The 16,106-nt window shown below is 59.5% G+C and overlaps 1 protein-coding gene across 2 annotated transcripts; it reads right to left on the reverse strand.

Moving 5' to 3' along the window:
* Window positions 1-237: 237 nt before the first annotated feature.
* SLC38A3 (solute carrier family 38 member 3) lies at window positions 238-15,019 on the reverse strand. Of its 2 annotated transcripts, NM_001040486.1 has the most exon segments (16): window positions 238-1,673; window positions 1,763-1,866; window positions 2,960-3,104; window positions 3,201-3,325; window positions 3,561-3,661; window positions 3,925-4,004; window positions 4,100-4,264; window positions 4,434-4,492; window positions 4,579-4,661; window positions 5,717-5,798; window positions 5,882-5,974; window positions 6,056-6,129; window positions 6,714-6,829; window positions 6,981-7,062; window positions 7,162-7,318; window positions 14,964-14,993. In NM_001040486.1, coding segments are annotated over 15 exon segments (1,515 nt in total). In that variant the 5' UTR covers window positions 7,263-7,318; window positions 14,964-14,993; the 3' UTR covers window positions 238-1,568.
* Between the last annotated feature and the right edge of the window lie 1,087 nt (window positions 15,020-16,106).

Genomic DNA, 16,106 nt, shown 5'->3' on the forward strand with positions numbered 1-16,106 from the left:
TTTCCCCAGCCGCCTAGCCGGGTACGGGGTCTTTCCTAATGAGGGTTTGATGCCAAGGCCTGGGCAGCTCCATCCTGCTGGGTCCCAGCTGATTCAGGCAACAGGCAGCTTCCCAGCCGGCCCCCTGTTCCGGACTGGGGCACCCGGGGCCACTGCATCCCTGGAACTCTTGCCCTGCCTTGGACTCCCCCTCTCAGAATTCAGGCCCCACATACAGGCACTTGCTAACCCACCTTTATTCGCAGCAGGTTTTACTAGTAATAAAAGATCCAGACAGGGCCCAGGATCCCAGGACTTTTGTCCCCAGACGCAAGCCATTGACAGAGGGTTGACATAGCAGCCAGGGAGGGTAGGGGGCCCTTCTGCGGGGCTTCTGCAGGGCTCAGCTGCCCCCAGCTCAGACCCTCCCTGAAGCTGCTGAGGATGCGCCTCACGTTGCCTCCTTCCGGAGGCCTCTCTCTGTCCCATTTCCTGGGGCCTCATTAATTCCTCCCCACCTCACCGCGTGAGAAAGCAGGTCTGTGCTAAGCCTGGCCCAGGCCCAGCACTGGGTCTCAGCATGCTGCTGCTTGGTTTGGGAGGCAGGGGACGGGGTGGGGTAGGGGACTCACCCTGTCCCACACTCATCCCAGGGAAACAGGCAGGGTGGCCTTCCATCAGCATCCGTGTCCCAGCTCCCACCCACCTTCCAGGAACCCAGGCACCCTGGAGATCAAGAATATAAAGCACAGCTGGTCTTATGTATAATATTTATAAAAGGGGGCTGCCAGCTTCTCTACCCCTGCCCCAGACTGGCCCCTAGGGTCTTTGGCTCCCAGGGGCAGAGACACTCTGGGCCCCAGCCTCTTTCTTCTCCCAGCAGTGGAATGTGAACTGTGGCCTGGGGTTGGGGTCGGGGGGAGTCCCAGCCTCCCCAGGACTGGCAAAGGGCCAGAGAAGAGGTCCCTTGGGGGTGCCCACGCCCACCTCAATTGAAAACCAAGTTCTGGCCTCAGGGATAGGGTGAGGCCAGCGTGGGGGTTGCAGGGGCCAGGGGGCTGTCTGCTCCTGGAGGGGGAGGACGGGCAAAGAGAACTAGATTATCCAAGGGCCTGAGCCCCAGTGCCTGAAAGGGGCCTCAGGGACAGAAGGAGGAAAGGCAAGTGGGCTGAGGGAGATGAGGCCCCAGGGTGCAAACCATGGCCCGGCAGCAAGGTGGGGGGTGACTGCAGGCTGATTCAGCTCTGCGCGCCCTCTACAGGCTGTGGGACCTGAGGGGGCAGCCGCTGGGCCTCAGTCTATGCACCTGTGCAAAAAGGATAAGGGGCTTGGGTGGGATCTGAGGCAACAGGAAGGGAGCAGGGGTCCAGCCCCACCCTGCTCCCAGCTCAGGAAGCCCCGGCAGCCCAGGAGCTCAGTGGGGTAGTGGCCCGAGGGCCTTGGTCCTGGCGCTAACAAACTGGGCAGGGCCAGATGCCAGTGCCCAGCACGCCTTTGTCCTCCCCCCTGCCGACTGGCCACTAGGTGGGAGCAGGGACTGAGGAGTCTGGGCAGGAGGACGAGGAGACAGAGGAGATGCGGGGGTCATCCTAGTGGCTCCCTCCATGCCGACTGGTGCCCGAGACCCAGTCCATGATGATGAAGCTCAGGCTCATGGTCATCAGCAAGATGCCAAGTGCAGCAAAACAAAGGGCCTGTGGGGTCAGAAGTCAGGGTCAGGCCTGAGGTCAGGGCAGACCCCCTCAGCCTCACACCAGCCCACCAACCTCCAGGCCCTTCGCACCAGGATTTTGGGGGTAGACCTTGCAGGTTCCTTCTCAGTGGGTATGATGCGAAAGTAGAAAATAGCTGGGAAGATGAAGATGAGGCACGGGGCAGACGTGGCACCTGCAAAGACATGGCCACTGTTGGCTGCTCACAGAGGATGAGATAGTTGGATGGCATCACTGACTCAGTGGACACAACCTTGAGCAAACTCTGGGAGACAGTGAAGGACAGGGAAGCCTGGCGTGCTACAGTCCATGGGTTCACAAAGAGTCGGACACGACTGAGCGACCGAAGATCACGACTGTTGGTTCACTTCCACCTACTGACTAAAGTTCAGGGTGGGACACTTTAATGAGATCAAACATTCCTTGATGAGGGAGTCTCAACTTGAAACTCCACTTGAGAACTCTGTCTGATTCTGGAAAGTCCGTCAGCCCCTCCCCTTTTTCTCCATCCACCAGGATAGAAGGCTAGGGCTTTTGGTATCTGAAGACTCTGTCAGTGAAAGATAGCAAAAAGACAAGCCAAGAGATAGAGACAAAGCTTTGAGGATATTGGGCTGCTGGATACAGCTATTCCTGAAGGCATTTCAATCAGCTGAGCCCATGCATTACTTTATGCTTAATTCATTTTGAGCCAGATTTCAGACATATAGAACCAAGAGTCTTGTCTATGATATAAATGCTACTCAGTCCCCAGGTCAGTGTGTTGGCCCTTGCAGAGTTGAAGAGTCAGACTCCTGAGTTGAGTCACCCCAAAGATGTCAGAATTGTTTGATCTTCCCACTCAGAGCTCCAACTGGGACAGCTGGACAGAAGCCCAAATCTATAGTTCCATTATCCTGGGGCTGAATCAAGGCTCTCCGCTTAATAGCTATATGGCTCTCCCTTAATCACTGTACACTTCCTTATATGTGGGGTGGGGAAAAGGCCTGATGAGATCCTTTGTGGAGGCCCCTTGACCCCTGAGCTCCACCCCATCCCCCAACACCACCAGCAAGGGTAACTGACCCGGTGGTTCTGAGCCCTCAAAATGGATTAAGAGACCCTGAAGAACAAATCTCAGATGGGAGGCCAAGCTGTCTGTGCACATGGCAGGCAGCCATCTCTTAAATGTAGGGTATGATGAGCTCAGGAATCTGCCAGGGTTTGCAGAGAGGAAGTTGCCTGGGGCAGCACCCTGCCTCCATTCACAGGAGGGCCAGACCCCTTACCGATGACCCCGAAGATGCCCAGGATGTTGGGGGCAAAGATGACCAGCAGGTTGATACACGTGAGCAGGACAACGGCAATGAGCACGTGCCGCAGCCAGCTGAACTCTCGGTTGGGAAACAGAATCTGCTGGAGGGCGCGGCGTACCTGGGAAGCGGGGCGGGGAGAGTCATCAATCTGTCAACCGCCTCGGTCCACCCCCGCCACCCCGCCGTGGGCCTGGCCACGTGCACATTGGCTCACCGGGAACAGAACGATGGGCACTGTGAGTGTGACTGCCGTCAGCACAGCCACGCGCACGCACAGGATCAGCACGTCAAACGGGTCCACCTTGCTGTAGGTGTGCAGCAGCTCCGACTCTACCCCGTCTGTGGCAGGCAGGGAGGGTGGTCAGCAGGAGGTCCAGGGAGGGGGCTGGGCTCTGAGCCTGGGTTGACCCTGACACTGTGGGGAGTGGCAACCGACTCACCTCCACAGCCGCAGGGCACAGACAGGCATCACAGACCTAATGAGCGCCTATAGTACGCAGGGTGCTGTGGCCGCTGGCCAGCCCCTTGCCCCCCAGCCTGGCCTCTGCCTCTGCCCCCCACGGTCCAGCCATACCGTAGAAGGTGAGGTAGCCGAAGAGGGCAGCCAGGAAGTACATGACATACATGACGGCGATGGAGAGGTTGGAGATCCGCTGCATCTTCCTCTTGGAGGGGCTACGGGGCAGCAGGGGAGGGGACTGGTGCCGAGCTGGGCAATACTGGGAAACCCCCGGGTGTCCTGGGGGCTCTCTCTGGCAACACACTCTCACCATCTGGTAGCTCAGGGAGCCTCCTTCTCGCCCCCGGTCACCCCTCTGGCAGCCACAGAGACCTTGGATAAAATAACTTGGCTCCTGACATTCCTCCCCGCTTAGGACCACCTCCGTTCACTCCAGGGAGAAGAAGCACCTCCCCATCTCCCATACATGGATACCTACTCCTTGAGCTCCGTGTAGATGGGCAGCACCTCAGGGTGGCAGACAAAGGCAAAAGCCATGATGGGGATGGTGTATGCCGTCTGAAGAAACACAGATTCTGTGTCAGGACAGGCCACCCCCTCACCAGTCCCACACTCTTCCCAGGCCTGCTGCCCCTCCCCTGGCCTGCTGCAACCTGAGTGTTTAGCGTGAAGTAACTTGGGGTGCAGAATGCCCCGGCCTCCGTCTTGGCCTGCAGCCCTGCCTCGTCTTTGTCGATCTCCACGAGGCTGATGTTGCTTGTCACGTTGGTCGCATTGGGGGACAGCGGGCAGGGCACGTGGAACTTTTTGTAGATGACCTAGGTGGGTGGTGGAGAGGGCGCAGGGAGAGGAAGAGGGCATCAGGGCCAGGCAGGGGTCCTGGGAAGTCACTGTGAAGCCACGTGCAGATCAGGATGCATGGAGCTGTCCTTCTGACCCAGGCTGCCCAGAAAGACCTGCCCTCTCCCCGGGTGGAGGGTGACTCACTGCAATTAGGAAGAACATCATGCAGCTGAGGGAGAAGCCGCTGGAGTAGCCCAGGTAGCCTGTGAGGTGGGGGAGTGGGCATGTGAGTCGGAGGGGCCCTCCCATGCCTGCCCCAGGCCCCAGGCCCTGGCGCTGCCACACTCACCGAGTTGCCGCATCAGGGCTAGGGGAAGAATGACAACGATGGAGACCAGGATCACCAGGTAGTTCCCATTCGTGTACCAGTCCCTGCAGGGGCGGAAGTGGGGAGCCGAGGTTACAGTGGCGTGGCCGCCTCGCCCTCAGTCGGGGTCACCACTGAGTGACACCACGCAGCAACCTCTGAAGAAGACTCGTCCCCCACCTCCGAGTCTCCCTTTCCCCATCTGCAAAATGGGCCCACTCCCAGCATTCTCCGGGGCAGGGTGAGGACTAGCACACGCAGCTCCCGCTTGGTAACCATCACGATTACAGTCACTGTGGCTGTTTTTCCCAGGGCGCACAGATCTGGGTCCAGCCTGCCCAGGAAGTAGCCCTAAGTGGGTGGGATAAAAAAACCTGGGTCTGGGGAGGTGGTGAGGCATTTTCCATGGGGGTCTCAGGGACTTGCCAACCACCTGAGCTCCTTGTGGTGGCCCCAGGACCAGGACCTTCATCCTACGTCATCTGGCCCACACCCTCAATAGACAGTGGGCATAGGGATGAGGAAAGAGACCCTCCTTCCAGGGCAAGTCCAAAGGCCAACTCCGCAGGAGAGACCCCCAGGGCCTGGGCACCGAATCCTGGCTGTTTGTTTCCACCTGGAGCCGCTCACAGCCACACGGCCCCTCTGCCTGCTGGGGCTGTGTTTCCAAGGGCAGGGCCTGGCTTTCTTCTCTGTTCTTACCCACAAAACATGGCTATGCCATCAGTACTGGCTAAACTGATGATAGGCAACTGGGACACTGTGGGCTTAATTTCTTGGTTGGGGCGAGGTGGGGGGAAGCTAACACCCAAGCCATGGTCAGGAATAGCAGGAGCTTAGAGCTAAGCCCGAGGTTCTCAGGTCCTCCGTGCTCATGGCTGGGTCCAGGGCTAGGCGGGGCCAGCTTGCTCAGCCTCACCCCACCTCCCAGCCCCACATGGCTCTCCTGGGAAGGTTCCCCGAGGTGAATGTTAGCTTTTCTAGCAGCTCTCTGTCCCCCACTCCACCCTGGCTTGTCTCTCCCACTAGTCCAGCCTGAGCTCTGCTAGTAGTGGTGGGCAAGGAGGGGTAGCCCAGAGCCTCCCACCCTCACCCAGCCCCACCCCACCCTGGGGCTCACGAGGTCCAATCCTCCAGGTGCAGGAAGGTCTGTATGACAAGGGGCAGCTCGGACTTGATGATGTACAGGTAGCTGGACATGGCTGTGGGGAGAAGGGCAGGTCAGCCAAATCTGCTAGCTTTCAGCCTGCGCACTGCCCACTGTCGCCCCATCCATCAGCTTCACCTCCGATGTTCTGCAGTGTGATGGCCAGGGCAGCCGCCAGCTTTCCTGGGGTCCCAAAGGCACGGTAGCCCAGCTGCTCATAGGCACGGATGCCTGTGGGGGCAGGGAACCAGGACAGTCAGAAGAGCTCTCCCCAGCCCACTCCTCCCTGCTACAGGCAAATTTGGGGCTCACCCACGATCCCTGAGGACTTGAGTAGCAGATGAATGGAGTAGCTGGACAGCAAGGCGACGGCTGTCAACAGGAACCTGGGGAAGGTGGATAAAAAGAGACTACTAGGGCTCCCCTGGCAAGCAGGGGATGATGAGCTCTGGGGAGGAGCTGAATGTTCGGGGTCCGCAACCCAGGTGTCTGGACCCCCAACATATGTGGATGCAAACTTGACAGTCCCCAGGGGTGGCGAACACCACCCAGGTTGACCCAGGGTGGTCAGGACTCAAAAGAGACCCTCTGAGCACCACCTCTCACTGATATCTCAGAACAAACATATTTTCCATTTAGGCTGCAGGGCAGAACTCCCAGGTAAGGACACGTGTACCCACATACGGCCTGGCCACTGGATTCATCCATCATGTGTTAAATGTGGTAGGACAGACTCAGGCCTGTTTGGCTGGCCCTGTGTCATCATCTCAGCAGGTTTACCAGGAAATGAGGTATATTTGTCTGGCCGGGGCTGTTTTTTTTTTTTTTTCCAGCTATGGTTTGGGGTGAGTGTAAGTGCCCACCCACTGCAGCCTGGGTCTTGGGATAGGAAACTGACAGGTCCTGGGAGGTCAGGGTTGGTGGCCTGTTTGGGGCTCCTGTCTTTAGAAGGTTTGCTGAGGACACTCACAGGAAAAGGATGATGCCCGTGTTGGCCATGGCATAGGCGAGCCCCAGGATGCCGCTGCCCATGATGGCGTTGCTGAGGTTGAACACAGACATCCCGAATGACGTCTTCCCCTCGAACTGCAGGCACCAGAGTGAGACGGGAGGGTGGGGTGAGTCAGCGAGGTGCAGAGGGCAAGCCAACGTTCCCTCCCTCACTGTCCCTCGGCCTCCCGGCGCACCTCATCACTGCTCCCATGCCCCTGAGCCCCCAACTGCAGCCCCTGCTCACGTCGGTGAAGTGTGGCTCCTTGCTGGGGCTTTTTGGTAGGAAGCCTTCGCCCTCAACACAGCTCCGTCCAGGCCCCTCGACCCTGCAGGCACAGGTCAGGGCACGCAGCTCAGCTCTAGACTCTTGCCTGCACCCCACCGACCCTGCCCTGCCATGTGCCACGATGGGGTCCGGCGCTCACCTCTGGCCGCCAGCTGTGGGGGTGGCGACTGGGAGGAGACCCTCCAAGTGCTTGCCATTGGGCACCAACTCCACCATCTCCGTCTGCAGAGGTGCCTCCATGGCTCTGGGACCACCGCCACAGGAACACCAGCCCGCACGCTGACGCTGTCGGACGTCTACACAGCAGAGAGTCCTGGTTATCCCCGCTCCTTGGGCTCGCGGCCCAGACTCCCACGGGAAGTCTGCTCTCTAGCACACCTCCCAGTTCACAGAGGACAGACTCGCTCGCGTCTGCCTGCTGTGTCCCTGGAAGCTGCCATTGCAGGGCAGAGCTCGCACCCCCGAGCCCTCCAGGCCACCCTGAGGGGACACCTCAGCCAGGACCCAGCACTTCACCCTCCCCCCACTGCCACATAGACGTAGTGGCCCAGGCATGTCTTTTGGGGGTCTTGCTTTCACCATCTGTGAAGTAAGGGTCAGCTGCAGGACCTGACTTGCCACAGCCCGAGGGTGCTGAGTCCCAGGCCTCCAGGCCCCTCTCTAGGGGTGGGCCCTGGACTGACTCCCCCGCCCTGACACTAATACCCGGAGACGGTTTCCTGTGCCCTATGTGCCAGGGGCCTCCTAGCCAACCTAGAATGGCACTGCCCGACGGCTGGAGGCCTCGGGACAGGGCGAGGGCTGTGGGCCCTGTTCCCAGCCGCCCGGCGGGCTTTGCTGGCAGCCAGAACAAAAGGTCCTCTGTGGGCTGAGAGCTGGCGCTGGGAACGGCAGGCGCAGAGACTACCCCCCCGGAGTCAGGAGGCCTGAGGCGGTGCTGGGTGGCTGGACACCTGGGCCCTGCCCGCTCGGCTGCAAAGTGCCCTCGTGGCCTTCCAGGAAATGGGAGCCCCCAGAGCCCAGTTTTCTGGGCCACACAGACCTCACCCTCCACACAGCCCTGGCCTCAGGGCCATGTTCTTTCAAGCCTCTCCTCCCCTGCTGGGGAAGCCCCCACCCTCAGGTGCCCACCCTTTGAGCAGACTCCCCACCTCCTGGAGCCCCAGGTCAGGAACTCAGGGCCTTGGCCAGCTGTAGATGGGCCTGGACCACTGGATCAGTCTTCTCTTCCCTGTGCTCTGCTGGACCTCAAAGGGATCCCCTCCTCCCCCTGCCCAACTCTGCCCGTTGCCCAGACAACTCACTGGCTCCTCTCCCATCACTGGGGCTGGGAGCCACCTACCCCATGTCTAGAAGGTACCTGGGCATAGTGCCCCCAAGCATCTCTAAGGACATCCTGAAGGCCAGACAGAAGGCCAGGGCAGAGACCAGGGAGGCTGCAGCACTGCCAGGCAGGTCAGCCAGAGCCTAGTCTTGACTAGTCCCTCTGCCTGGGAACCCGGCATCCCGCTCCAAATCCCCCAGATCCTGACGGTGTCAAGTGCGTTCTTAAAGCTAGAGTACCAGGGGTCTCAGACTCAGCATTCAGGGCTGGGGTGGGGAGGGGAGGCTAAGCTCAGGACTCAAGCCTCAGGCCACAGGCCCTGGTGTCCTTGGGGCAGCAACCACATGGAGTTGCCCAAAGGACCTCTTTGTGACTGCCCATGCAGCCCCAAAGCAGAGTTCCCATCCTAGGTACCTCAGTCCTGAAGACCCCATACCTGGCACCCTTGGACCACTTACCCTGGCTCTCCTTCCTCTGATGCTGGCAGCTGTATCTTTCTCTCCTCCAGCCTGTCCACATAGGACCATGACAATTTGAGATCTCTTCTCATGCCCTCTTCCCCTGGACCAGAGTCCCCCAGGTCGGCCTGTCCTCTTCATGCCCCTGCCCTGAGCCTCACTGAGAGCACCCCTCCAAGGACACCCACACCTGATCTCCAGAGTCACTCCAGAGTGCCCCCCGGCTCTCAGCTGGGGTTACCCTTGCCGGGCCTCCTGCCTTGGGCAGGCTGGGACAGGCCCTCAGGGTGTGCTGAGTCAGCAGATTGGACAAAACACTCTTCTCTGCCTTAATATTCTTCCCTAGCAGCCAAGCACTGCCTCCAGGGAGACCATAGCGCCTGGCACGGTCATGGCCAAGGTGCCCGAGGCCCTCGATTCAGGTTCCCCAACCCCTCGGCAGGACCTGAGGTCACAGGCTGGCCTGAGATCCCAGAGAGGACACAGAATACCCTTCCTCAAGTGGCTTCCAGTCTGGAAGGGACAAACTCCCCACCCCCCATCCCCTACCCGATGGCTCCTGCTGTAACGGAGCCACATAGTGCTGGGATTCAAAAAAGGAGAGAGAGAGAGGCATCAGGGAAGGCTTCCTGGAGGAAGAGGTGAGGGAGCCAGTTCTGAAATTCCAGCAAGAGCCCTCAAGGTGTGGAAACAGGAAAGAGCAGCTCAAGCAACGTGCACAGCACGGATGGGCAAAGGCCTCGAGGCAGGCTGTGAGGATAGTATGAAGGTTCTGTGGCCATAGACAAGCCTGACAGGGCCTTGAAGTTGAGGTCAAGGAGGCTGGATTTCAGTTAAGGCAGGACTAAGGGCTGGAGGTGGAGGCAGGGTAGAGATAGCACTGGCCTGACATGTGGACCCTGAACCATTCCCTGAGGCTGGCAGCCCATTTTTGACTGTTCCCATCTCTCAGGCCTGCCACGTCCCCAGGCCTCTTTGCTTCAGACATCTGGGTAGACTCAGGAGTTAGCCCTGCCTGAGGAAAGCAGCCAGGAGATTCTGAGCCACTGCAGAGAAAGCCCAGGGCAGACACTCTGGGTCTGCGGCCTGACCTGGCCCTGCCTCATGGTAGGATCATGGACAAACTATTCCTCACTCAGGACCTCAGTGTCCTCCTGCCCTCCGGGGGTTCTGTGAGGCTTGACCAAAAGTGGGGACAGAGTGAGGCGCCTCCCAGAGGACTTTGCCCCTAGAGCAGACCACAGGCCCCCAGAGAGGGGTCAGGCTCTTGGGTGGGGAGATCACGGCAGCCTTGAGGCAGATCATCAGAACGGCAGCCGTCATGGGTGTAGCATGAGTTCAAGCAGTAAATCGATGGTACAGGCCACTGCCCTGGGGCCTGTTTGCTCTGTTGGGAGATAAGGGCTGAGGTGGAGGGGGGAGCCGGGGGCCAGAAGCCAAGGGGATCGCACAGCAGGTAACGTCCGCCCACGCAGACATCACAGGGTGAGAATTCGTCAGGCACACCTCCTCGGCAGGCGTTGAGTTTGGCTAATTAAAGATTTCAAGATCCAGGAATCCAGGCCACCGTGGGGCCACTGCTTGCGTCTGCCGCTATGGGAAGCATGTCTCTCTGCCCTCATCCAGGTCCTGGGAGTCACCAGGGCTCTGAGCCCGGTTTTCCTCCCCCATGCGCAGGGACACAAGTGGGTCTGCAGCTCAGCTACAGGGAGAATCCACACTGTCCTTCTTCCCTCAGTCCTGTGGCTGCACGCGCTGGTGGAGGCACTGATCCCACGGGACTGGCTGCCATGGCCCCCCGGTTCCTTGAGCCTGGACAGCCCCCACCTCAGCTCAGATCTCAGGGCAGAGGCAGTGGGCCTGGCTTAAGGCTCCACTGTGCTCATCCCTGGGGGCTCAGGGGTGACGGCTGCCCCCAGTTCTAGCTCATGGGTCCTTACAACTTCCCTCATTGGCTCAGAGATGCCCCTCCCAGCCTAGTGTCCACCTGCTTCTCCAGGCTTCAGAAGGAAAACAACCTCCTCAGACCAGACATTAGTCAACAGAGAAACTGGGTTTGCTGGACACGTGTGGACTGTACGCTCTCAAGGCACAGCCACGGCGATTGGTGCGAAGCCGACTGCTGAGGTCAGGGGTCTAGGGACAGGCCATGTGGGAGGATGTTTAGAACAGGAGAGGATGCTTAAAAAAAAAAAAAGTACTTTGCCCCTCCTCAAGACGCACAACTCCAGGTTTTGACCTCAGCGGATCCAGTCGTCCATCTACTACTCCCTCACTGTCAACAACACTGAGTAAGTGACCAATGTGTGGCTAACCCCCGGCTGGAACTGGGGGGTGGCAGACAGGAGGGGCCGCATCCAGGGGAAGGCAAGTGGTGCAGAACAGCCATGTGCTGGCCACACCAACCCTCACCCGCTAGCTCCTTGGCCCCGTGCTTCCGTGTCTGGGTATCCGGAACCACCTAGGAGGATCTGAGGGCCCCCGCTGGGGCCGGAAGGTGGACTTCCCTGTGACAGGGTACACTTTCTAAACACTTAACAGATGCTTACCCTTGGGCCTATCCCCAGTCACCTAGGCCTCCCCTCTTGCCTAACCCTGAACCCTCCTTGCTCAGGTTGCCCCCCAACCCAGTGGAAGCTGTGGTCAGAATCTCTTGGCTCAAGACTCAGCCAGGGCCAGCAGCAGCCCCCTCCCCCCACTGCCAGCCTGCTGAGAAGGACGTGCAGCCCGAGGCTCAGCTGAAGCAAAGGACAGGACATCACGTGCCTGCGGCCCCCCCAGAGGCAGGGGAGACCCCGAGCCAGCCAGCCCATCCTCCTCCCTGCTGACCCGGAATCCCCTGGAGGCGGCCAAATATTTGGACAGCCGGATTTCTGGCCCCAAAGAAAGCTGGAGCCAGGGCCTGGGGCAGCTCAGGACTCATTGGAGACCCTGATGGGGAGGGGTGGGCGGCAAAAGACAAGACAAGATCAGCCTGGAGGAGAGGCACCATCCAATGCCAGGAAGAAGCAGAGAGAGTTGGAGGAAAGGGAAGAGAAAGGGAGAAAACACACGCACACATGATATCTGTGCTCATGCAAACAGATCCAGACCAAGAGACAGACAGAGGCGGGGGAGATAAGAAACACAGATGGACCCAGAGGGACACAAGGGCGTCCCTGGTGGCTCAGATGGCAGAGAATCTGCCTGCAATGCAGGAGACCTGAGTTCGACTCCCGGGTCAGAAAGATGCCCTGGAGAAGGGAATGGCTACCCACCCAGTATTCTTACCTGGAGAATTCCATAGACCGAAGAGCCTGGTGGGCTACTGTCCATGGGGTCACAAAAGAGTCAGACATGACTGAGCGACTAACACACACACATACATACACACAGAGGGATACAAAAAGAAAAAAATACACAGAGAGACAGATGTGTAGGCATTCAGACAGGAAGACAGACAACCAGACAAGTGAGAGATGGATTGACAGAGGTGGCCAATCAGTTAGAGATAGCTAGATGTAGAAACAGACAGAGAGCCGGAATTACCAGACAGAGTGCCCCAGAAGGAGCAAGAAGTGGGTGGTGCCAGAGGCCCAGATGAGGGGCAGCAGGTCCAGTGGGACGCCACAGCATCTCTGGATTCTTATGAGGGCAGGTTATGCCCTCATTAGCCAGGTGGAGACATTCAGAGGATGGGGCCACAGGCCAGGACGAGCTAGAAAACTCAGAGCCCCCAAGTCCAGCACCCACGGCTTGTGTACCCGCACAATAGGAAAGCTACAAGAGAGAACCGTCAGTTGGAATGACCCCATCCTCAGCAGCCACGCACGTGTGTAGACGTGCCGGCTGAGAGGCTGTGTACAGGACGTGGCCCGCAGAGCGGAAATTCAAATCCAAGCCACCCCAGGCCACAGGCCGGAAAGCCCCTCCTGCCCTGCAGCTGGTCCTTCCCTTTGGCCCCCAGTAACCCTGCCTGGTCCTCTAAAGAGCCCCCACCCTGCATCAGTCTTCTTATCCAGAGTCAAAGTCCAGCCCTCCACCCACCTGACAGTGTGCAGGGGGCACACAGTAGGCACTCAGTAAATATGAAATGAATGAAATGGGTTCAAAGTCTTTGGCAAGCCTCCAGGCCATCTCACCTGCTCCAGGTGGCATCTGGTTCCCCAGCCATGTCTGCCTGAGAACATCCCCCTGCAGCGCCCCTCACCTAGTAGGGTACAGGCTGCAAACCCACCCCAGCTTTCTGTGTGCACAGATGCCACAACTGTACATTTCTTGCAGCCAACCATTCCCCTAAAACGGTTCCCGCCTCAAACTGAGTGCCTGCCCCCTACCCAGCCCAGACTTTCAGGGTGCGTTCAGTTCAGCTCAAAAAACTTGCCCTGCCCCAACCCAAGCACTATAAACCACCTGGTCTGTCCTATTGCACTTCAATTTCTCCATCTCTCCAGGGCTCCAAGGCTACTTGGGTTTCCCTGGTGGCTCAGTGGTAAAGAATCTGCCTGTCAACACAGGAGATGCGGGTTCAATCCCAGGGTCAGGAAGATCCCCTGGAGAAGGGTATGGCAACCCACTCCAGTATTCTTGCCTGGGAAATCCCATGGACGGAGGAGCCAAGCAGGCTATAGTCCATGGGGTTGCAAAAGAGTCAGACATGACTTAGCAACTAAACAACAACCACCAAGGCTACTTGCTAGGGAGCCTGCACTGGGACAGGAGCAACCAGCTCTCAAGATCTTGCCACTTGGAGCCTCATGGGGGGTGTTTGTGACATGGTCCCACAGAACCAGTACTGAACCAAAGGTGGATTGAAAAGCCGGTGAGGATAGGGCTCTATGAGCCCAGGCAGAATAAAGTTCCGAGACATACAGCTCAACCTCAAGGAGCCAGAGATTCTCCTTCCTGATTACAAGTATTCCAGGCCTCTTGGAGATGTGCCAGGTCTGGCCTCTTCTACCCCTGATTTTCCCCACCTTTGGCTCTTCCTACAGGAAGCCTTCCATGATTGTGCAGAGCCTCCCCTTCTCAAAGTGGACCTGTCTTTGGATCCCACCAGCTTTCTATGCTCCAGACTGAGAACCTCTGAGGGATTTGCTTCCCTTCCAGAAGGAAGTGAGCCCCCATGCCAGACTGTGCATTAAAGACGAAGGGCTTCTTTCAGGGCCAGCCAGAGGCCCAAGGCAGTCGTGGAAGGAAGGACAGGACTGGCAGGCTGAAGGAAGGATGGGCCTGGGTCGAGGTGTCCCCCACGGTGCGAAGAGCTTTCCCGTAGTCCCCCTCAGACCTGTCCCGGAGCATATACCTGGACTCAAGGCTCAGGTGACTGTGGTGGGGGTGGGGAGGCGGGTGGAGAGGGTGACTTCCCATAAGCCCCTCCCCAGGACTCTCCACCGGGTGTAAACAAACGCACGCACTTGCTGTGGCCAATCGAAGGGGCCAGTTGGGGTAGGGCGGGCTCCTGCGAACCTAGTCCCAGTCCTTCCCCTCCGCCCCTGCGCCGCTGCCAGCTCTCACACCTCGGTCCCAGTGCGCGTGGCGGGGAGGAGCGCAGACCAAGCCCCGCCTTCAGTCCGGGGAGCCACACTCGCCCAGTGCCCGCCGTGCCCGCTGGCGTGGCTGCAAATGGCATGGGCTCTGGGACCAACGTGTGTCCCGTAGCCCCTCAGGAAGCCTGGCCGGATCTGCCCTCAAGCCCCTGCCTAAGGCAGCAGGATAAATATACCCTGACGCCCGCCTTGCCAGCCAGGCCGATTTGCTTGTCAGGGCGCCCGACGGGGCAGCGCTCCAGGGCCTGCTCCCGGGCCCTCTTAGGCCCCCCTCTGGGACCCTCTCGAGCCCGTCCCCGTGGGCCGTGCCTCAGCAAGCCCACGGCGCGCCACCCCAGCCCCTGACAAGGCGTCCCGTGACCCTGGCTCAGGGTACCGCCGACCCCGCCGGCCCTGCGAGAGGCCCTGGGACGACGAGGTGCTCCTCGCGGGACACCAGCTCAAGATGGGAGCTGGCGGGTCCCCAGAGCCTGCAGCTCTCCGGGCTTTGGTTTCCCGGAGGCTGGGGCGCCTGCCCGGAGCCAGGGCGGGTGAGGGGACCTGCCCGGAGTCCAGATCCGGACGCGAAAGTGGACAGTAGGGTTCCGCCCGCCCGGTGCCCCTAGGAGGGGGTCGGCGCCCCCAGCGGTACCTGGCCTCGCGGGAGGGGACGCGCGGTGCTCCGCTCGAGTCGGTGCTGTCCGCTCTGCCCACGGCGGAGCTCGGCGGCGCGGGATGAAGGGCGCCCAGCCCCGCCCCCGGCCCGCCCCCGGCCCTCCAATCCTGGGCGGCCCGCGGGAGGAGGGGCCGGTCGGGACAGAGGCGGGGGCCCTCGGCAGGCCTGGAGCAAAGGGGAAGCCCTTAGGTAGGACAGCAGCTGCTCCGGAAGGGGCTCAGGGGAGTCTTGTTGGGAGAATGCTTTCGTCCAGGACAGATTCTCTCTAAGGTCTCCGAGTGCCCCCTTAACCCCTGAAGTGCTCTGCCCTCACTTCCCTTGAGCCAGAAGGGGCTTTTCAGCCAAGAGTAATGGCAACAGAGCCATGCTTAACCTCAGCGAAAGGTGCTTTGAATGGGGGACTTTCAGACATCACTTAGGCAAAAGATGTCTTTTCTGCCGGCCTCACCCTTCTCAAGCAGAGGCGGGATAGGGTGAGGACAGGGACTCTGCATCAGTTCTGTCCTCACTGCAGATAAGCGAAAGAGACTGAGGGTAGAGTGAGGACGGGGGTGGAACCAGGCTTGGCTCCTGTTGATCCTTGCCTGTGTCTCCCTGGCCATGCTCCCACCCACTTCCTTATTTCTGAAGAGTAGGAGACAGCTGTGTCTGCCCATGGGAACTGTGGTCTGGGACTTGGTGCCTTGGCGGAAAGGGTTTCAGGGTGGTCCTGGTGTTCCTGGCTGAGGGCTCCTAATCGCATCCTTGCCTGCTTCTTAGCCAAAGCCTTAGTGCTCAGAGGTGCATGGTGGGTGTTAAGGCTCACGCCCCCCACCCCAGGCGTAACCAGCAGTAAACTGGGGAAGGCCCTAATCTGGGGAGTGAGCTGGAGGGGGTACTGTTCACCGAACAGCTGTCTCTCGCTTCTCAGCCACTGGCTCTGAGCCGATTAATCCATGGCCTCTGCTGTTCCTAGCCAAGCTGGATGTCTCTGTGTCAAGTCCGTCCCCCTCCCTGGTATTGGGGAGAATGCCCTCAGAAGACAGGCCTCACCTCTTCCCTGCCCTGGGTTGGGAGTCAGGACTCCAGGATTCTCTTCCTACTGACTCACAGCACCACCACAGCCAAGCCCTAGCGTAC

This window comes from Bos taurus, chromosome 22, assembly GCF_002263795.3.
Source record: "Bos taurus isolate L1 Dominette 01449 registration number 42190680 breed Hereford chromosome 22, ARS-UCD2.0, whole genome shotgun sequence".
In the NCBI taxonomy this organism is placed as follows: Eukaryota; Metazoa; Chordata; class Mammalia; order Artiodactyla; family Bovidae; genus Bos; species Bos taurus.

What these genes read in the sequence shown, in the direction of transcription:
- SLC38A3 (XM_024982409.2), bottom strand. Translation starts at nt 7,262, where the DNA reads ATGGAGGCACCTCTGCAGACGGAGATGGTGGAGTTGGTGCCCAATGGC. An exon ending in TGCCCATCGTTCTGTTCCCG is followed by an intron (nt 3,105 to 3,200) that starts GTGAGCCAATGT and finishes CCCGCTTCCCAG; the next exon opens with GTACGCCGCGCCCTCCAGCA. An exon ending in GGGCATCTTCGGGGTCATCG is followed by an intron (nt 2,242 to 2,959) that starts GTAAGGGGTCTG and finishes TTTCACTGACAG; the next exon opens with AGTCTTCAGATACCAAAAGC.